The 23498-nt window shown below is 36.3% G+C and overlaps 1 protein-coding gene across 5 annotated transcripts in view; it reads right to left on the reverse strand.

Moving 5' to 3' along the window:
- Positions 1-4203: 4203 nt before the first annotated feature.
- ZMYM2 (zinc finger MYM-type containing 2) overlaps positions 4204-23498 on the reverse strand; it is a 141713-nt gene continuing 122418 nt past the window's right edge. For 4 of the 5 annotated variants that reach the window (XM_023553104.2, XM_064275378.1, XM_064275379.1 and 1 more), the window contains 4 exons: positions 20159-20273; positions 19019-19270; positions 18591-18711; positions 4204-16329 (listed from right to left, as the gene is read on the reverse strand). In XM_023553104.2, coding sequence (XP_023408872.1) covers positions 16137-16329; positions 18591-18711; positions 19019-19270; positions 20159-20273 — 681 coding nt within the window. In that variant the 3' untranslated portion in view covers positions 4204-16136. Of the gene's footprint in view, positions 16330-18590; positions 18712-19018; positions 19286-20158; positions 20274-23498 lie in introns of those variants that run through there. The other variant, XM_023553105.2, reaches the window with a different exon arrangement.

Below are 23498 nucleotides of genomic sequence, written 5' to 3' on the forward strand. Positions count from 1 at the left end.
AGACACAAAAATCCTCAACAAAATTGGTTGCTGGGTCATCCCTGATGAACTTAGACACAAAAATCCTCAACAAAATTCTAGCCAATAGAATTCAACAACATAGCAAAAAAATAAGTCATCACGACCAAGTGGGATTCATACCAGGTTTGCAGGATGGTTCAACATTAGAAAAACAATCCATGTAACCCATCACATACATAAAACAAAAGACAAGAACCACATGATCTTATCAATAGATGCAGAAAAGGCATTTGACAAAGCTTGACACCCATTCATGATAAAAACTCTAAGCAAAATAGGAATAGAAGGAAAATTCCTCAACATTATAAAGGGCATTTTTGCAAAGCCAACAGCCAGCATCATTCTAAATGGAGAGAGACTGAAAGCATTCCCTTTGAGAACAGGAACCAGACAAGGATGCCCTTTATCACCACTCTTATTCAACATTATGCTGGAGATCCTAGCCAGAGCTTTTAGGCAAGATAAAGAAATAAAGGGTATCCAAATTGGAAAAGAAGTAAAGGTACCTCTATTTGCAGATGACATGATCTTATACACAGAAAAACCTAAAGAATCCTCAAGAAAACTACTGAAACTAATAGAAGAGTTTAGCAGAGTATCAGGATACAAGGTAAACATACATAAATCAGTTGGATTCCTCTACACCAACAAACAGAATGCCAAAGAGGAACTCACCAAATCAATATCATTTACAATATCATTTACAATAGCCCCTAAGAAGACAAAATACTTTGGAATAAATCTAACCAGAGACGTAAAAGACCTACAAAGAAAACTACAAGACCCTACTGCAAGAAACCAAAAGAGACCTATGTAAGTGGAAAAACATACCTTGCTCGTGGATAGGAAGACTCAACGTTGTAAAAATGTCTATTCTACCCAAAGCGATCTGTAGATACAATGCAATCCTGATCCCAATACCAGTGACATTTTTTAATGAGATGGAGAAACAAATCACCAACTTTATATGGAAGGGTAAGAGGCCCCAGATAAGAAAAGCATTACTGAAAAAGAAGAACCAAGTTGGAGGCCTCACACTACCTGATTTTAGAACATCTTGTACCACCACAGTAGTCAAAACAGGTACTGGTACAACAGCAGATACATAGACCAATGGAACAGAATTGAGAACCTAAACATAAATCCAACCACATATGAGCAGCTCATATTTGAGAAAGGCCCAAAGTCTATTAAACGGGGAAAAGCCAGCCTCTTTAACAAATTGTGTTGGTATAACTGGATATCCATCTGCAAAAAATGAAACAAGACCCATACCTCACACCATGCACAAAAACCAACTGAAAATGGATCAAACACCTAAATATAAAATCTAAAATGATAAAAATCATGGAAGAAAAAACAGGGACAATGCTAGGAGCCCTAATATATGGCATAAACACTATAGAAGACATTACTAACAATGTACAAAGACCAGAAGAGAAATTAGATAACTGGGAGCTCCTAAAAGTCAAACACCTATGCTCATCCAAAACTTCACCAAAGGAGTAAAAAGATTACCTACAGATTGGGAAAAAGTTTTTAGGCATGACATTTCCAATCAGCATCTGATCTATAAAATCTACATGATACTGCAAAAAGTCAACAACAAAAAGACAAATAACCCAATTAAAAAACAGGCAAAGGTTACGAACAGGCACTTTACCAAAGACGACATTCAGGTTGCTAACAGATACATGAGGAAAGGCTCACGATCATTAGCTATTAGAGAAATGCAAATCAAAACTACAATGAAATTCCATCTTACTCCAACAAGGGTGCCATTAATCAAAAACACCCAAAATAATAAATGTTGGAGAAGTTGTGGAGAGACTGGAACACCTATACACTGCTGGTGGGAATGTAAAATGGTACAGCCACTTCAGAAATCAATTTGGCATTTCCTTAAAAAGCTAGAAATAGAACTACCATGGCACCCAGCAATTCCACTCCTTGGAATATATCCTAAAGAAATAAGAGCCTTCACACAAACAGATATATACACTCGCATGTTCACTGCAGCACTGTTTACAACAGCAAAAAGATGGAAGCAACCAAGGTGCCCATCAACAGGTGAATGGATAAATTATGGTATACTCACAAAATGGAATACTGTGCAACGATTAAGAACAATGATGAATCTGTGAAACATTTCATAACATGGAGGAATCTGGAAGCCATTATGCTGAGTGAAATTACTCAATTGCAAAAGGACAAATAGTGTACGAGACCACTATTATAAGAACTCTAGATAAAGTTTAAACACAGAAGAAAATATTCTTTGATGGTTACGAGGGTGAGGAGGGAGGGAGACAGATATTCACTAACTAAATAGTAGAGAAAATTTTTTTTAGGTGAAGGGAAGGGCAACACATAACACAGGGATAGACAGTACAACTGGACTAAACCAAAAGTACTTTCCTGAATACAACCAAAAGCTTCGAAGGCCAGAGCATCAGGGACGGGGGTCTGGGGACCATGGTTTTAGGAGGCATCTAGATCAGTTAGCTTAACAAAATGTATTAAAAAAATGTTCTGCATTCCACTTTGGTGAAAGGTGTCTGGGGTCTTAAACAACAGCAAGCAGCCATCTAAGATGCATAAATTTGTCTCAAACCACCTGGAGCAAAGGAGAATGAAGAACACCAAAGACACAACGTAAATACAAGCCCAAGAGACAGAAAGAGCCACATAAACCAGAGAGACTCCATCAGCCTGAGACTGGAAAAACTAGATGGTGCCTGGCTAGCACTGATCACTGCCCTGACAGAGAATATAACAGAGAGTCCCTGATGGAGCAGAACAGTTGGATGCAGATCTTAAATTCTCATAAAAAGACCAGGCTTAATGGTCTCACTGAGACTGGAGGGACCCTGACGGTCATGGTCCCTAGACCTTTTGATAGCCCAAGATTGGAACCATTTCCAAAACGAACTCTACAGACAGGGATTGGCCTGGACTATGATACACAATGATGCTGATGAGTGAACTTTATGATCCAAGTAGACACATGAGACTACATGGGTGACTCCTGTCTGGCGGTGAGATGAGAAGGAAGAGGGTGACAGGAGCTGGTTGAATAGACATGGGGAATACAGGGTGGAGAGGGAGAACGTGCTGTCTCATTAAGGGGAGAGCAGCTGGGAGTGCACAGCTTTTTGTGTGAGAGACTGTCTTGATTTGTAAACTTCCACCTAAAGCACACACACACACAAAAGAACTCCAAAGGATTAAGTTAAATAAAAGAGAACTAAAAACTGAGCTCTGGGGGCACTTCAACTCAGGTCAGTGGATAAGGAGGGTATCAGTAAAGAACACTGAGAAGAAGAGGTAAACGAAAAAAAAAAATGAAGTAGGAGAAAAATCAGAGGAATGTAGAACACTAGAAATTAAGTTTAAAAAAAAATTCAAAAAGGAGGAAGTGATTAGTGCTAAATGTTCATAATAAATTAGGTGTATTGCTGACTAAGAATTGCCCACTGGATTTAACAACACACAAGCCATGAGTGACATTAACAAAAGCAGTTACTGGAATGAGACAAAATACTTGTAAAGAAAATGGCAAGAGAGGAACTAGACAGTGAGAGCTTTCTCCTGGATTCTGCTACAAAGGGGAGGAAAGCAATGGGGCAGTAGGGAAGTAGTGTTAAAAGGGTTTTTCTAAAAAATGAGATCAACAATGGCATATTTGTATGGTAATGAGACCAATCCTTATACTTACAAGCAGGTGGATGTGATCAATGGAAGTTTGTTTTAAAACTTGCATCAGTTTTGTTTTTCATTGAAGTAGGGGGCAAGATAAGCAATTTAAGCAGGAGTTGGCAAACTACAGGCTGCAGGCCAAGTCTTAGCTGCTGCCTTTTTTTTTAAATTGTACTTTAGATGAAGGATTACAGAACTAGTTTCTCATTAAACAGTAGTACACATATTGTTTTGAGGCATTGGTTAACAAGCCCATGACATGTCAACACTCTCCCTTCTTGACCGTGGGTTCCCTATTACCAGCTTTCCTGTCCCCACCTGTTCTCATCCTTGCCCCTGGGTTGGTGTGCCCATTTAGTCCCACTTTGTTTCATGGGCCTAATATTTGGCTGAAGGGTGAACCTCAGGAATGACTTCATTACTGAGCAACAAGAGTGTTTGGGGGGCCATATTCTTGGAGTTTCTCCAGTCTCTGTCAGACCAGTCTTTTTTTTTTTTTTTAGTGAATTAAAATTTTGTTCCACATTTTTGTCCAGTTCTGCCTGAGGCACTATATTGTGACCCTGTCAGAGCAGTTAGTGGTGGTAGCTGGGCACCATCTTATTGTGGTGGACTCAGTCTGGTGGAGGCTGTGGTACTTGTGGTCTAGTCCTTTGCACTAATCTTTCTCGTGTCTGGTTTTCTTCATTCTTTCCTGCTCCAGATGCGGTGAGACCAGTGGAGTATCTTAAGATGGCCACTCACAAGCTTTCAAGACCCCAGATGCTACTCACCAAAGAACACTTGCTTTTTAAACTATGTCAGTTGAGCTACATGTTCTCCAAGACCATGGTCCCCAGAGCCCTCAGCCCAGTAATTGGTCCCTCAGGGAGTTTGGATGTGTCTATGGAGCTTCCATGACCTCGCCTTGTACAAGTTGTGCTGGCTTCCCCAATATTGTGTTCTGTCTTACTCTTCACCAAAATTATCACGTATCTATTGTCTATTTAGTGTTTTTCCCTCCTACTCCTCCCCTGCCTTGTAACCATTGAAGATTTTTTGTATGTAAACATTTTTATAGTAATGGTCTCATACGATATTTGTCCTTTTGTGACTTCTTTCATTTGGCATAATGCCCTCCTATTCACTGCCTTTTTTGTATGGCACACTAGCTAAGAGTGGTTTTCACATTTTTAAACGGTTGAAAAAAATCAAAAGAATTGTATTTGGTGACACATCAAAATTACATGAGATTCAAGCTCCAGTGTCCATAGTTCTATTGGAACACAGCCACACTCACTTGTTACTGTATTGTCTATGGTGGCTTTTGTGCTACAGTGGCAGAATTGGGCAATTGTGACAGAGACCATATGTGACGCTCTCAACTTTGCAAAGCTGCACACTACAAATCACTGTGATGCAGTTATGACAGTGTTTGAGTGCCATGCGTTTTGCCATATACCATTTTTTTTTTTTTTTTTACCAGTGTATGACCATCATGCCAAAACAAGAAAAACCCGTACCAAACCAAACCTGTTGCCATTGAGTCGACTCTGACTCACAGCGACCCTATAGGACAGGGTAGAACTGTCCCAACAGGACAGGGTAGAATCGCTCCATAGGGTTTCCAAGGCTGTAATCTTCACAGAAGCAGACTGCCACATCTTTCTCCTGTGGAGCAGCTGGTGGGTTCATTGGGTTTAAACCACCAAACTTTTGGTTAGCAGCTGAGCTCTTAACCACTGCACCACCATTGCCAATTTCTGTAAATTTTGTCAGATATAGAAGCTGAATATCCTGACTTGCCGTACCACACAGCAGTTGGATGACTTAGCAGTAATAGTTTTACTGTGATTTTTTTAAAGCTCAGGGCCAGATTTTTTAAGCTTTTGAAATTTGCTGTTGTTAGACTTGATGTTTCCTAATGAATTCAGCCTAAAATTACAACGCAAAAAAGTCCTTATACGCAAAACTCATACTGCAATAAATTCATTTCCAAGAACTAATGTTTGAATCACAAGTGATGTTATGCTACTTTATATATACATGTCCCATGCTGCCAAAAGTTAAAGGAGGCGAGCTCTCCATCCCACACAAATTTACAACAGATATATTTTCCAAGCTACAGTACCAGTTTTTCAGACCTTGATCCAAGTGCAAAGGTAATTTCATATTTCAAAATCCACTTAACCGTGCATTGAGAAGGAAACCCTACAGGGCAATTCTACTTTGTCCTACAGGGGTAGCCGTGAGTTGGAATCGACTTGATGGCAACAGGTTCAGGTGCACTGAGGAATTATAAAAAATTATAAAAAAGTGTACTCTATTTTGAATTTTGTCAATAAAAATCGTGGACATTTGTTTTCTCTGGTTATATAAATACCTACAAAATACCCCCGGTTTTGCTCTTGGTCCGCAAAGACTAAAATATTTACTCTCTGGTCTCAAAGAAAAAGTTTGCTGAAAACTGAGCTTGTGGGGGAGGAAGTGTTAGAGATTTGAGGAGAGAGAAGGAACGAAATAGTAATTTAGCAGGGTGAGACATGAATACACGATAGCAGCATTGTTCATGTTTATGAATTTACAATGAGAACAATCAGCTTTCCTCTAAGCCCATTCAACTCCACAGACGTGGGTTGGAATAGGCAGAGTAAGTGCTTTAAGTGTTATTATTAGCTCTAAGCAGAATTTCCATTTCCAAAAAGTTCCCAGGCGATGCTAATGCTGCTGGTTAGGGACCAATTCAGAGAACCACTAGTAGAGAAGTAGGTCTCAAAATTTATAAGAATTCATAAGAATCATCTGGGGATCTTGTTAACATGTAGATTCTGATTCAGTATATCTGGGGGCTGGACGACTCGACAGCACTGGGTTTCTTTGGTGGGGGCTGGAAATGCAAATTCTCAGCAGAGGTTCAAACAGGAAAGAAACAGAAACCCTGCTGCTAAGTCAGTTTCCACTTAATCATTATCTAAAATTTTGCTGTATGTTCACTGGTTACTTTTGTCTCTGGGTGTTTATACCCAAAAACCCCAGGGCCGTCGTGTTTTATACTCTTGTTTTTTCCTTTACTGTCCTTTTAACAGGGTTTTCGAGGGACGCATGTATTCAATCTGCCAGATGTAGGCATTCAATCTGCTAAATAGAACTCACCAATTTAAAATTGACATTTATAAATACCCTTATTTTTGCACCCACTTTAAGCAAGGTTTTAATGACTATTGAAACTTGAGCATCACAACTCGTTTGTTTACAGAAAAACTACTTGAAAGGCAACTTATTGAAACAACTTTCCAATATAAGTTCAATATGCCATGAATCTGGAGGTCTTTCTAATTTAACTTAATTTCCAACCTGGATTTGTGGTTCCTCGGGAAGAGTCAGGTATACAATTATCACTTTATTTGGGACAATCTAGCTTTTTAACTGTGCGTTTGCACTCATTTATTTGAAAAATAGCTTAAATTTGCTTAGTGAGAAAATGCTACCATCACTTCAAGATGGTTTGTATGAGGAACAACAGTAACTCTACCTCTCATGGATTCTACCTTCAAAATATATCTTCAATCTATTCACTCATCTCCAGTTCCACTACTGCCTTTATCCAAGCTAGTATCTTTAACCAGACTGATCCGATAGCCTCCTGACCAAAATATATCTACAATCTATTCCCTTTTACCACCACCTTATCAAAGACAGTATTGTTAGCTGAGATACTGTAACTCTTGCCCTCTCCACCTTATAGCCAAGTGGTTTATTTTAAAATTGTTAGACATCACTTTCTTCACACAAAACAATAAGTTCACCTTGCATTTGAGATAAAACCTATAATCCATAACATGGCTTGCACACCCTGCATCAGCCTTTTATTTCAAGCCAATGTCCCCTTCCCTCACAAAAACATTACTTTATCAAGCCTCCTTGAGCATTAAAACCTTCAGAAGGGTTGGTGTTCAGTAGGCCGAGAACATACCTCTCCAGGTCTCCTTCAGTTCTCAGCTTAATAGGACTTTTCCAATTCCCAGATCTAAATTAGTAGTTCATTATATTCTCAGCACCGTGTTTGCTCTTTTTACATGTATTACAACAAATTATATATTTGTCTTTGTTTAATGTGTTCTTCTCTACCACTCTCTAAACTTCTCTTATGTCTTCTGTTCATTAACATATATCCAGGACTTAGTGCAGTTTATGCCATGTTTAATGAACAATTGCTGTATCAATGAAAAGAAGTCCAGGGCTGACTGGGATAGAAATTGGATGGATTATCCATTTTATGTCTATCACAGTAAAAGGGACAGCAAATTGATGATGGAACACGTATGTGCTTTCAGATATAAAGACCTACCCATTTGGATCACAATTTACTAGTTGTCTGATCCTGGGCATTTACTCATCTTTAAATTGGGGATAATAATACCAACAATACCTCATGTGTTGGCACCGTAAGCACTCCAATAACTATAGCTATTATTCCCACTGCCAACTCTTGGCTGGAGGGGAACATCTGAAACTTACAGAAAACAGGCATAGAAACAGGACTCTTTCAAATAATTCACCAAATTAATTGTGACTAGCTACTTAGCAACATTATGGCAGAACAAAACGCATGGGTCCCAGTAGTTTCCATCTCTCTAGACATCAATGTTCATGAAATTAAGAAAGTGGTGTTTGAAAATAAAATTGGAGGCACATACTAGTATCAAATCCTTCTGGTGTTTCTTAGTGTGATCTGTGATCATGAAACACCTTCAAAGAACCTCCTAGGGGAAGACAGCAAAACTTTAACAGAAAACCGTAAAAAAATATACAGGTAGTCCCCAGTGTTACACTGAACTGCACTTAGCTTTTTTTTTGTATGTCTTATCTTTAGTAATATGCACCACATACAATGTTGTGATACATAATTTGCTGATGTCATCGTATCTGTAAGCTTATATGTAACATTCCTAATCCCCAAAAGTGAGTATCAGATTTATAAAAATACTGAAAATATAAGGCAATAATAATGAAAATTGAAAAAAAAAAAAAACAACAACAACAACAAAAAAAACTATTCGACTTACATCAGAGCCAAGTTACAACAGGGTCATCGGAATGCAACCCTGTTGTAAGTCAGGGACTACCTGTATTTTATATAGCCACTTGTTGAGTATGAAGCAAATTTCATTGAAAAACAAACCTTTATTATGCTCTAACCTGTTCAATTCTATTCATTTAAAAGAAAAAAAAAATGCTAGTGATCCAACTTATGCACTGTAGGTCTTTAGGTTTTTTACTCAAGTGTTAAAAATGCAGCCCTCTGGGACCCACCCCACATCTACTAAATCTGTCTCTGGGGGCAGGGGGTGGGGGGATGTACCTTAAAACAAACTGTCACAAGTGATTTTTAAGCGTTTGTATTTTGAGCACCACTAGAAACCTTTAAGCCTGAGATCCCAGTCCCCCTGACCCTCACAAATGGAAGAACTTAAGAGGTAAGAGTATGCAGGGCAAGTCAGGCACATAGGCAGCCCCATATAGACAGACACATGAGAGACACTCTCAAAAGCACACCAAAAAATAGGCATTTCTTCATGGATAATAGGTTATATTTCCAATATCTTCAAAGTTTCTAAATTTAAAAGTATTTATAATCATTGATTCATTCAACATTAACTCCTGTGCCAGAAACTTTTCTAGGTGTGTGGGATACAGCAGGAAGAAAATAAATTCCCTATCTCCATGAGTTCCAATAAAATATGTTCTGCTCTTTAAGAGCAAGGTAGCTGATTAAAAATTGAATTGGAAAACAACAATAACCTCTTAAGATTTTTGAGTCTTCAATGTGTATGTATACATACATACATGTTGTGTGCCACAGAGTCGATTCTGACTCATGGTGACTCTACAGGACAAAACAGAACTGCTTCATAGTTTCCTAGGCCGTAAATCTTGGGAGCAGATCGTCTCTTCTCCTGTGGAGCTGCTGATGGGCTCAAACCACTGACCCTTTGATTAGCAGCTGAGCACTTAACCATTGCACCACCAGGGCTCCTATACACACACGCATATATTTTCAGTTGTCATAGTGACCCCATCGTGTCAGAGTAGAACTGTGCTCATAGGGTTGTCAACAGTTGATTTTTCCAGAGTAGATCACAAGGGCTCTCTTTTGAGGTGCCTCTGGGTGGACTCAAACCCATCAGTTAGCAGCCAAGCATGTTAACTGTTTGTACCAGACAGGGACTCCAAACTGGTAGATGTTCACTACTATTTTTCAATTTTCACCTATCCCTGCATTCTAAAAGTGGCTGGTACCTCTCCCTTTCCAGAATGGGAAACACTGTTGTAACAAAATCTGGAACTGCATGTAATCACAAGACACATGAGCTGGTCTCATTAAGAATAGCATCTTGGATAAATTACTTGACCTCAGTCATTAGTCCCTTTACCTGTATGCTACTAGTTAAGGAGCCCTGGTTAAGAGCTTAGCTGTTAAGTGAAAACTTGGCAGTTGAACCCATACAGCTGCTCTGTGGGAGAAAAACACAGTGTACATGCTTCTGTAAAGATTACACCACAAATTCCAACTCCAGTGACCCTGTCAGGCAGAGAAGAACTTCCCTACTGGGTTTCCTAGGCTGTAGTCTTCACAGAAGCAGACTGCCACATCATTCTCTCCTGTAAAAAGATTATAGCCTAGAAAACTCTATATGGGGCAGTTCTATCACATAGGTTGCTGAGTTGAAAACCGACTCAATGGCAACTACCAGTGATTGTGCTCAAACAGTTGTCATCTAACAACTCCAACTTTCCATCATACTTCCATTTCTCCCCAAATAGACCAAGTCCTTTAGAGAAGGGGATAGGTTTTACATCTTCTTGTAGTCCCAGTACCTAGGTTAGTACCTGAAAGAATAGTCGGTTAAGTACTTGTTGAATGAATAAACGTCTGGCTCCATGACATGACTGCAGCTGTTCATTAAGGTATATTGCATTTATGAATACTTATAACGCAGCAAATTGGAGCAAAATAGAAAGCGTAAGAAAACAAAGTTATTTTAAGTGCTTCAGAATTCAATAATGACTCAATACTGCCACTGATATTAATGCCTGTTCTAGGCATTCCATGCATTTTTCTTAAAACCTAATATGCAAAATTTTCAGAAAACTTTCAGTTATTTTTATCAAAACTAAGCAAAAAAAAAAAAAAAAAAATCAGCTTTCTTACACAGATCCACAATTCCTTATCCACAATTCTCAAACGCAAAAAACTCTGAGAAACTAGTTTTTTTCTTAAGTTTGTGACAAAAAGGAACCTGAACTATATACATAAGGCTATCTACAGACTTAATACAGTTAGTATATCTGATATACTGCTGCAAAATATTGATGTTTGATTATGGGATGTTGCTCTGGCTCCACTGAAGGTTAATACATAATCATGGGGAGGTCCTGAATTTTGAAGCCCCAAGGGTTTCAGATAAGGGATTAGAGTATACTTATAGTAGTATAAGGAGCCCTGGTGGCACAGTGGTTAAGTGTGCAGCTGCTAACCAAAAGGTCAGCACTTCAAATCCACCAGCCAACTCCTTGGAAACCCTATGGGCAGTTCTACTCTGTCCTATGGGGTAGCTATGAGATGGAATTGGCTCGACAGCAATGGGTATAGTAAAAAATAAAACCAATTAAAGCTTCATGCTATATACTATCACTGTAAGCTGACATCAATTTAGAACCACAACTATGTAATCAAAATGTAAAGGTTTCATCTTGCTTACTGGGTTAAAAGTAAGTACACTCATGACTTAGAAAATATTTGAGATTCTATTTCCAAAAGCAATGGCTATTAAAAAAAAAAAATCCTTAGTGGTTTAAATTAAAAACACACACACACACCTATATTATATTGAACCTTGTAACCATCCATACTAGGTAACCGAGAAGTTGGATTACTCACCTTGATTCAATGTGATTTAATACATTTTAGAATTATCTTTAATGCATAGTGAGAGTGCTTGCTATTTTTTAACAACTCCTGTATTCAATAGTGTCATCAAAATGGTACCATTAAAGTATCAGAAATTGCTCTACTGACCATTTCTTACAGAGCTAAAATTAATGTTAAAAAGGCTATAGGAATCTAATGTTTTACATAATCACAGGTGTTGATAATACTCTCTATGAAACCTACTCTAGATCATAATAGCCTGTTAAGGCATCTCTGAGGGTATACAACCTTCTCTGCTCTGAACTATTTTGAATATAGTCTTTGCATGTTCCCTAGGAGTTTAATGAATGGATTTATCTTATTTACCTCAAAATGTTGTAAGCTTCTAGAACACCAGTGTCTTCCTAATGTTCTTTTCCTCCCTAACTACCATTGTTAGCAATATGCAATAAATGTTTGTTTTAAGCTTTCTCATAATAAATTTTCATGTACCAAATTTATTTCTGAGGAGTTACAGAAATAGGACTTTTAAAATTTCTGGTCTAATACACTCTCAGTGTTCAGGCTATTTAAGAAAAGATCTTTTCCCTTGACAAGAAAATGTGTTTCTAGATATATCTTAAGGATTCAAACTTAAATCTATAAATTTTACTAAGTCTTCTAAGTATAACTATTGAAGTGCTCAATTTGAAACTCCAGAATCAGAAATCAAGGCAATGCCTTCATCTTACAGATAAAGAAATTGAAGCCTGGAGAGAAGATAGTCTAAGGTGCTGGAAAGAAAAATTAATATTAGGTCATTGCTCTTTTTATATCACTACAACAGAAAATAAGCTTAGTTAGAATTTGTATCTCTTATCCTCACTCTACGATTATGATGATTTCCTGTGGTGGAAATACAGGTAGCATCAGAAGCCTGTATTTGGTTCTACTTTTAATCTTCATTTACATCATAAACCTTGGATTTTCAAAGACCTAAGTTTATGAACTTGCTTAACTCGGTAATTAATTAGAACACCATCTACACAGATTTTAGGTACGACTTTTTCTAGTCAAGTTTTTGTTGCAAAGCAGGGGAATCACGACCATTCTTATTTTGTGTGTTCCTCTAATACTTAGTTTCCAAGTAAAGAAAAAAAAAAAAAAAAAAAAAGGTACAGTTTGGGATACAACTTTAGGAGTTTCTACTCTCAGACCCTGACTGACATAGCTAGCCTGCTCTGGACATCAACTTTTAAATTTATAAAATTGTTAGTATTTCATCATTTCAAGAATAATTCGCCCAGAAACAACAAAAAAGTACTTGAAGAATTATCAGGGGAAAACACCATTAAAATCAATCTAAGCCTAAGAACACAGTAGAATGTAACAATTCAGATTCAAATAACTTCTCTAAAAATTGAATAAGGGGCTTATTAAGGGGGAAAATCCAAAAGTAATTTAAATAAATTTATTATTCAAAAATATTTTCATGTACATTTTCATGAGTGTTTTGTTCGAAGGAAACGAGATTATCCTACAGTCAGTGTTCACTTAGAACATAAGTGACATGTATAATGATACATTTTGGAAATAACTGTCAAAATAAAAATGTAAATTTTTATAGTGATTTTAAACTGCAAGATATTTAAAATCTCAGATAAATGGACCCATGATGGGGAAGCGTAAACAAAAATCTGCAATTTTATGACTTCTCCATTACTGTACTGTATTTAATACTATACATAAACAACTTACCCCATTCCTAAATCGCAACTGGCCAGGACCAAGGATAATTCAATCGGAAAAACTGTGACATTTAAATGCATAATATGCATCCTCTCCCCCAATATATTTAATATACTGATAACAACTCTATATAATTAAAGAAAAACATGAACTACTATTAAACAAGTAGTATTTTTATGAAAAAAAAAAAAAGTTGAGCACTTTCTTACCTTAAAAGCCTAAAGAAATGTGCTAACGAAGATTTAATTTGCCTGGGAAATCCACTTTCTCAATATGGATAAAAATTTTTTCATTAGCTCATTTTGAATGGCAAAATCTCCAAAAGAGAAAAATATAGCATCTCCAATAGATATCTCAAAACAATAAAGTTATACTTACAGGACGCTATAATCAGAAATCACCAAAAAACAAAAAGTATCTATTATTTCACTGTCCTTTTTCTCAGCAGTCAGCCACGACCATACAAACTAAATATATCCAGAAGTTAATGAAATGTGTTCTGGGCGAAATGTTTCACAGGGCAACACAATTCTCATAAAACAGATTTTTCTTTCCCTCTGAGAATCAAGTTAATCAACCCTTGGACTGCAATCAAGATAAAATGTGTAAATCTTGAATCATGTCAAGATCAAAACTACACAGACATTTCCTTTTAAAAGTGCTACAATTTACAAGTAAAAGAAATGTAAATAGCAAGGTGTTTAAATCATAGTACCATGTTAGAAATTTATGGTGCTTGGTAAAATATACAATAACTGATATTTGGAAAAAAACTGCATTGCTCTTGATGGAATATAGCACCACTGTAAAGATTAAAAAACGGTTAGAGTTAACCACCTTTTAATCAACAATATGCACTTCTAAGAAAAGTGCTTAAAGACGTAGTATTGAAAAAAGAGAAGTCTGAGATGTATTTTAAATATGCTACCCACTTTTCTTCATTAAAGAGACGATGAGCAATTTACTTTAGTAAGGTAATATCAGATTTGCTACTGTCTGATTATTAGCCAAAAATTATAAAATCTATTTAAGGGGCAGAAAAGTTATTCAAACTTGTTATAAAACAAGTTAGAACAGTATAAAGTAATTTTCTATGCCAAAAACATTTCAGATACTTATTGCTTAAATATACACCGATTACACCTGTGAAATTTTCCAAACCATGAACGAGAAAATTTCTTTTGTGGCTAACATTCATTCTAAGGGAGAAGGCAATATCTAAATGACGTGTAGACACTGCATAGCCATGGTGGAAAACAGACTGATTTTCATGAATTTTTAAAAACTGATGTCACCATGGTGGTTCGGGAACTAGGAACAACATGATTACATACATGCTACATGAAGTTAGCCATAAGATTTATAATATGTGGCTAGCATTTTTGCTCAGTCTTTTTAGAAAGTAGGATTTTAAATAAATTTCCTTATTCTAGAAGATCTGAATGGATAAACTGCTATGCAGAAGCACAAAGCCTTTTTTTTTAAAGCAATCTTCTATAACAATTATTTTTTAAAAACCAAACAATTTAACATCAAATGTAATTTCCTTTGAGATATACTTTAACCATCAGTTTCTTTGTTCTTCAATCACCTGAGATATCAGAATTATTACACTGGCAATCTTCATAGTAAGATGTGATAATACCTTACTTAAAGTAGCTTGAGTTTCTATAATAACTATTTCAGGAGTGGCATTTCTAAAAATAATTTTATTCAATGTATGAATCAGTCATATTTGAGGACAGGCATGAGAATTCTAATAAAAAACTGGTAAAGTTTTATAATATTCTACTCAGGTAATATTGCAGCATGAGCCATATGCTAAAGACAAAAAAATAAAGAAAAGTCAAACCTCTGTAACTGAAGATTTCAGATACTTAAGGTTGATATGGGGAGGAAAAAAAGGATTTTATACTTTCATCAGACATTTTTACAAAGAAAATGTCTTGATGATCATGTTTTCAACTTATAGTCATTCTTTATATATATATACATATATATACACACACACACATATATATACATATACATATATATACTTATAGGGGTGATGCAGAAAGCCACAAATGAAAAAAAAAAAAAAAGACACTAAGGTTTTAATATGAGAACAAAAAGTTGTTTTCATCAGTATAGATTCACATTACAGTACACCAATATTGACAGCATTCTCTTGTCTATTTTTGGTACAGAAGATGGTATTCTCTACATAACCTTGTAAGGCTTCAGTAACTAAAACATAAAACAAAACAACAAAAATAACAAACAAACAAAAAAAAAACCCCAACCTATTAGTTTACAGTTTATTTTTAAAATTCTGAAAGACACTGCAAGTTCTAAACTTTTAGTAGTGCTACCCATACACAACCATCTGGTTAAGAACCAGTAAGAGAGTCCCCTTTCAAGAAAGCTTTGCAACAGCAGGGTTGTGCAATATGGATGTTTCTTACTATGAGAAAAAAATTACACATGGCACATTCTCATTCATATTTTGTAATGTAAAAAGTTACAAACATACCTAATCAAATAAATAATAATAATAATAATTAAAAAAAAAAAAAAAAAAAAACCCTTTGTATTTGTTAAGTATCCTAAAACCACTACATAGAATAATGGCAACTTTCACTCACAGATTATTTACATGGTAATACCCCATTTGGGTACACTGCTACAAAACTCAAAACAGAAGGAGTAAACTTGAAATGTTTTCTGTAATAAAGATCTAGCAGCATGACTAGCTAATGCTGTTTCATCCTGGTTGTTTCCAAAACATTCCATTCTAGTCTGTGTCTTCATCCAGTTCGTAATTGTCTTTATCATAAATATCTTTTACTAAAAGAACCCGTACAAGCATATTTTCCAAGGTGTTTCGGTCCAGTGAAGTAGACGTGTACCAGACAGGGCTATCTGTAGAACTAGAGCATTCTGGTTGCAAATAAAAAACATCCGTTCTCTGGTTAAGATTCTGTGGACTTTGGGGGAGAGGAGGAGAGAAAAGAAGAAAGCCAAATCACAGTAAAAAAATCACAGTACATACATAAAATTTCCCACAAATTTTCCTCTTTCAAGAGTAATTCTGATCCCACTGATTACATTATGTAGTTAAACCATATGCCTCACCGTTATTATTTTTAAAGTTCATTTCCATGCTAAAAGAATTATTTCCCTACCATGATTTAAACTTTGTATTTTACTGAATCTACCATCAATTAGAAGTTACACTCTTGTCCACAGGGTCGCTATAAGTTGGAACCGACTCCATGGCACCTAACAACAACTATTATTTTTTTATTTTTTAATAATTTTTATTGAGCTTTAAGTGAACGTTTACAAGCTTATATACACCTTACTCCATACTCCCACTTACTCTCTCCCCCTAATGAGTCAGCCCTTCCAGTCTCTCCTTTCGTGACAATTTTGCCAGTTTCTAACCCTCTCTACCCTCCTATCTCCCCTCCAGACAGGAGATGCCAACACAGTCTCAAGTGTCCACCTGATACAAGTAGCTCACTCTTCATCAGCATCTCTCTCCAACCCATTGTCCAGTCCCTTCCATGTCTGATGAACAACTATTACTTTAATGTTACTGCTAAACAAGTAAAACACTGCCAATTACCACTTTAAGATGAACCCCAAATTTCAGAGATATTAAAATGTAAGTCTTAGAACTGATGATATATGATAGTACGTAAAATTACTTACAGCATGACATGATAGACTATTTAAAACATACCAACAAAATAATACTGAGATAGGAATTTCCAACTAACAAATAGTTACTACTACTGGAAGACCCTGATATTGTTGCAGCCTAAGGAGCTACCCCAAACCATGGTCAGAAATATTGCTATAATACTGTATGTGACATTGTTTTTATAGGTTCTTGGAGGGTTTCCTGGGGATCTAACTATAGTTTATAAAATCTTTTAGATAATGAAATACGCTGAGTCCATACTAATCTCTTGAAAGTTGGAGAGCATTTAAATAAAATAACAGACAAGCATAAAATAATCTATGGTCCCAAAACATTTCATTAGATTAAAAAAATTCTTCTAATGTTTTTTGGTCTCAGACTGGGGAAAACAGCAGTGATACAGGTGAAAAGCATAATACAGGTAGTCCCTGACTTACAACAGGGCTCCGTTCCAATGATTCCGTCTTAAGTCGGTTTTGACATAAATACCGTTTTTTTTTTTTTTAAGCTTTCCTTATTATTGCCTTTATTAGTAGTATTTTTATAAGTCTGATCTTTGTCTTTTGGGGTTGGAAACATTACATATAAACTTACAGATATATTTTAATACATACATACTACTAACAATAAGATGTACCAAAAAAAACCAAGACAAAATAAAACGAAATAAACAAAAAACACAAAGATGGTCATTAAGTGCACTTCGTGGTTAACTTGAGTATGTCATAAGTCGGGGACAACCTGTGCTTTCAGAACACTCTTGAATCTTTCTTTCAAAACTTCTTAAAGGATTATTTTCTAAGTACTTCATTCATCTCCATCAATCTACTCTATCTTTGAATGTATCTTTACACCACGGGTTAACAAAGTATAGCCTGCCACCTGTTTGTGTGAATAAAGTTTTATTTTAACACAACCATGCCCGTTCAATTACATATAGTATATAGCTGCTTTCTGTCTACAACAGCCAAATTGAGTAGTTATAATAGAGATTCTATAGCCTATCAAACTAAGAAACTAAAAAAAATTTACTCTCTACCCTTTAGGAGTCCCTGGGCGGCACAAACAGTTAAGCACTTGACTATCAGCAAAAACGTTGGTGGTTTGAACCCACCCCACAGGTGTCTTGGGAGACACGTCTGCCAATCTGCCTCTGAAAGGCCAGACTTGAAAACCCTATGGAGCAGTTCTACTCTGCACACATGGGGTCACCAAGTGTCGGAATCAACTCATCGGCAACTAACATCATCATCTGACCCTTTACAGAAAAAGTTGTGGCCCCTGCTTTACCCAGTCATTGGAATCATTGTACTTTTTAAACATATACTTGAATTCTAAAGTAAAAACTATAAGCTGGATATTTTATAATAATGGAACTAAAAAAGTTATAACCAGATGGACTTGGATAACTGAAGAACGAGGGAAATCTGAAAAAAATATCAGTGAAAAAAAACATTGCCTCTTGGTAATGGTAAATTTGAAACAATCAACTTATACTACCACGTGTTAACAAAAAAAATTAGTATCATTAACACTTACCTTTTAGACAAGTAGCATTCAAACATTTTCACAGGACATCTAGAAGGATTGGCTGTGTTTTCAATTTGTTCAAATACTGGCTCATCATCTTCATGTTTTCTTTTACCAGCAGTAATTTTATCTTAAAAAATAAAAGTTGAATAAACCTCATGTGATCAATTTTCAAGCAAGAGAGCTTTATTCACTCCTAGTATCTGTTATACCAAAGAATGGAAATAGGTATCTTTCAGAGTTCTAAGTTGTGGCTCTTGGTAACTCGTAATTTTTCAAACAAAACAAACTGAGATGTTTTAAGAAGATAGAGGTTGCCTTATTTTATCAAAAGAACAGTTTTTAGGCTCTGAACAAATGATCCAGGAGGTCCCCAGTAAGGCAAGGTGTAGATATCCCTGCCACAGACAACACCAAAATAAAATCTGTTACACTACCTTCATTATCTGTTCCACATAAAGAAGACACTTGGTATCGAAGACATGCTTTGTTTTCCATCGTTAAAGGATTTTTTTTCCAATGCCTAAACACAGTGCCAAAGGAAAGTCTTAAGTGTTGTTCTACTGTTTTCAGGCCAAAATACTTAGTGTTAAAGTAGAACAAGGTGTTCAGAAGAGCTACTGGAGAGTGTGATCCTAGTTGTTTTATCCTCCAGAGATAATCTTCTTCAACTCGAGAGAATATTGATCCTTAAACAGAGAGAACTATTTTAAAAGAATTATAATAAATAAGACATATTTCATTTAATCACCTCAAAAAAACCAAACCCACTGCCATCGAGTAGATTCCAGCTCATAGCGACCCTACAGGACAGAGTAGAACTGCCTGTAGAGTTTCCAAGGAGCGCCTGGCAGATTTGAACTGCCAACCTTTTGGTTAGCAGCCTAGCACTTAACCACTACGCCACCAGGGGGTCCAATTTAACCACATAAAAAAGTTAATTCAAGAACAATCCTTTATCAATCCTCTATTCACAGCAGGAAAACTGGAATGAATTTCAGAATTGCCTGTGCAGCTCTCTAGGGAGGATACCAGGCCATTCACACCAGACTAACACCTCTGGAGTAAGGAACTCGATGTTTATTTCTTAAGTACTCCAGTGCAGATTCTGATGTAAATTTCTCTTAAACCACTATTCAAGATATATGAGGAAAATATGTGAAAGTGAATGGAAACCACCCATCTTTTCAGGCTTCTTACAGATTTAAATCCCTTCCTGATAATTGTCTGCTTTTTCTACTAAAGAACAGAAGTAGGTCACATTTCTTAAAGTTCTCCATAAACACTGGTTATTGAGCAGATTTATTTCTAATTAAACAAAACATGAACAGATGAGAGCTCATAAATTAAATACTCTAAAAAATATGATATCTAATTAAAATTTTTCTCATTTAACATACTTCAATGAGAAAAACTGGAACATACTTCTGCAAAAATAAAAATGCCAGTATGAAATTAGCAACAACTTTATTTAAAAATTTATTTTCCCTAATTACAATATACATTCAATTTAGTTTATATTATTTTGTACACCTTACAGTAAAATACTGTTAAGATTCACAATAAAAGAGCATTACCATCTGGAAGTATGCTTGGTTGCCAACTCCTAAGTATTTTATTCAATTCTTGCTCAAATGTCTGGTATCCTGGATCAATAAATATATTGTCTTTTCGATTACTCCCACACAAGTACTGTAAATGAAGGAAAAAAATTTTTTTGAATGAAAAACACCTAAACAGTGAGTATATTAGTTGCACTCCGTATTTCTCAAGAAAAATAAAGCTTTTCGGCTGTACCTAACCTACTCCACACCCCTAAAAAAAAAACAAAAACAAATTTTTTTGAGAATTATGTCTAAGAAAAGAAAGTAAACTAAATACAAGAAGAGAGATTACTGGCTTTACCTACATGTCTAGAAATCATGAAGAATAAAATTACCAATTAATCTCTTGGTTAAAAAATTCAAAGCTGAAATACACACCTAAAAATCCAGAATGTGCAAACTAGCTAAAAATCTTCAGCCAGACAAGGAACAAAGCAAATGACCACACAGGAAATGGAGAAAACAAATTTAAATTTTAAATTAACAGTAATTAAATTATTAATACTGAAGAAAAAGTCATAAGGATGAGATAAAAATGTTAATCTGTAGCAGACTGAAGCTCCTTTTTTAGCATTCTTTGTTAGCCTATGGCTCTTTTCTCCTTATTGTCTCTTTATATGCTTAACTCTCTCCCTGTGTGCCAATACAAATTTATGAATCTTAAAACTTACTGTGACAAACTGTGACAGTGAGGGTGTTAAAGAAAGGCACAATCACTAAAGTTTGCAAAGTCCACCTCCACTGGGTTTTAAAAATAAAATATGCAAAAGTAAAATGCATGACACAATAGAATTTATTGTTAATAAATATTAAGGAAGGAAGAATTGGGAGTATACTGTTCTAAGGTTCTTATACTTCACGTGAAGTGGTATATTATTACTTGAAGGCAAACTGATTAAAGATGTATATTATAAATCCTAGGGCAATGACTAAAGTTTTTAAAAGATGTGTGTGTGTGTGTGCATGTGTATATACACCCATACATGGATGATACATACATAAAAAGCCCTGGTGGTACAATGGTTTAGCGCTTGGCTGCTAACTGCAAGTTTGGCAGTTCAAATTCACCCAGTGGCTCTGTGGGAGAAAGGCCTGAAGATCTGCTTCCATAAAGATTACAGCCTAGAAAACCCTGCGGGGCAGTTCTATTCTGTCACATGGAGTTGCTGAGTCAAAACAGACTCAACAGCACCAAATGACAACAGCACACACACATATATGCCATATTACTGTTGCTGTTTATTTCCCATTAAAGGCTGTTTCAACTTACAAACACCTGATTTAAACATATATGACTGCGCTTTCACAAAAGCCCTTACAACCAATGGAAACCTATGGAAGAAAAAACAATCTTTAGGATAGCCTGTGGTTTCAAAAGCACAAGAAAAGGAGAATCTATCAAATACATCAACAACCTAGAGAAAGCAACTGTAGGAAAAACAGGCCCATTTAAGTAACAGAAATCTTAATCAAAAAGTATCTTCAGGACTCCACAAGAAAACTGCTGGAACTAACAGAAGAATTTAGCAACACTGCATGATACAAGATCGACACCAAAAAATCAGATGGGTTCCTCTACACTAACGAAGACTACTCCGAAAAAGGAATCAAGAAAACAATACCATTTGCAACAGCCCCCAAATCAATAAAATACCTAGGGATTAACCTAACCAGGGACATAAAAGATTTATACGATAAGAAGTATAAAACACTACAACAAGAGACCAAGAGACATAAAAAATGGAAAGACATCCTGTGCTCATGAATTAAAAAAACCCCAAACTCGTTGCCATCAAGTTGATTGTGACTCACAGCAGGCCTACAGAACAGAGCAGAACTGTCCCCCATAAGGTTTCCAAGGAGTGGCTGGTGGAACCAACTGCTGACCTTTTGGTTAGCAGGTGTAGCACTTAACCACTACAACACCAGGGCTCACGAATAGCAAAGATTAATATAGTCAATACTATATGTCAGTATACTACAAAGGTCAACATACTATATATGTCAACATATGTCAGTACTATTTAAAGTTATCTACAGATTCAACGCAATTCCAATACAAATCCCAACAACATTCTTTACTGGAATGGAAAAACTGATGACCAACTTCATATAGAAAGGAAAGAAACCCCAAATAGCAAAAGCAATACTGAAGAAAAAAGAACAAAGAAGCAGTCCTCGCACTCCCTGATATCAAAAAATACTATACAGTCACTGTAATAAAAACAGCCTGGTACTGGTTCAATGACAGACACATAGACCAATAGAACAGAATTGAAAACTCTGAACTAAACGCAAACATCTATGGACAATTGATCTTCAATGAGCAGTAAAAGAACATCCAGTGGGGCAAAGACAGTCTTTTTAATAAATGGTACTGGCAAAACTGGATATCCACCTGCAGAAAATTGAAAATATGACCTATACCTTATGTCAAACCCAAAAACTAACTCGAAATGGATCAAAGATCCAAATGTCAAACCTCAAACCATAAAATTCCTGCAAGAAAACTGGGATCTAATCTTCTGTAAAAATTAGATAACAAGCATTACAACAAATGCATGAATAGAAGAAGACCAAACAGTTAACGTCATAAAAACTATAAACTTCTGCTTACCAAAAGACATTATCAAGGGAGACAAGGCCAAGATAGTGGAGTAGTCAGACGCTTCCAGTGATCGCTCTTACAACAAAGACCCAAAAAACAAGTAAAACGATTATATATATGACAAGCTAGGATCCCTAAACCCCAAAGGCAAAGTTAGGAAATTGTACTGAACTGCAGGGGGAGGGAATGACAGTTCAGAAGCGGCGAGGAGTTGCCAGACCTGACTTGGCGGGAACTGGCGGTAGCATTCGGGACACTGTTTCCTCATGGAGAGATAGTGAGCCACAGTCTACTCACACCTCTGGAACCAGAGAAAAACAGTACTCTCAGCAAAAGCTAAGTACTTCCGTTTATTTTACTGTGCCCACAGCCCTCACGGCGGCTTCAGTAGCTGTCAATTTCCCTGGGCCTGAAATAGGCACTGCTGCGCACCCTGAGCCATTCTCCTGGCCTTGGAGAAGGAATAAATTAACAACTGGGGGAAAAGATAACCTGCCAACTCCACTAAGCTGGGAAGCTCAGGACAGAACCAGCTCCTGGCTAGGCAAAATGGTCCGTGGACATTTAATACCTTTCACCCCTGCATGGATCTGTGTGGGCCATTTCAGCAGATTAGGCCCTTGCTGGAAGACTGTAATGGTGTATGTGCTTTAGATTTGACTTCAATGTTAAAGCTGTATGGTGGAGAGGTGGGTTTTTAATGTT

The sequence above is a fragment of the Loxodonta africana genome, chromosome 23 (assembly GCF_030014295.1).
Source record: "Loxodonta africana isolate mLoxAfr1 chromosome 23, mLoxAfr1.hap2, whole genome shotgun sequence".
Classification (NCBI taxonomy): domain Eukaryota; kingdom Metazoa; phylum Chordata; class Mammalia; order Proboscidea; family Elephantidae; genus Loxodonta; species Loxodonta africana.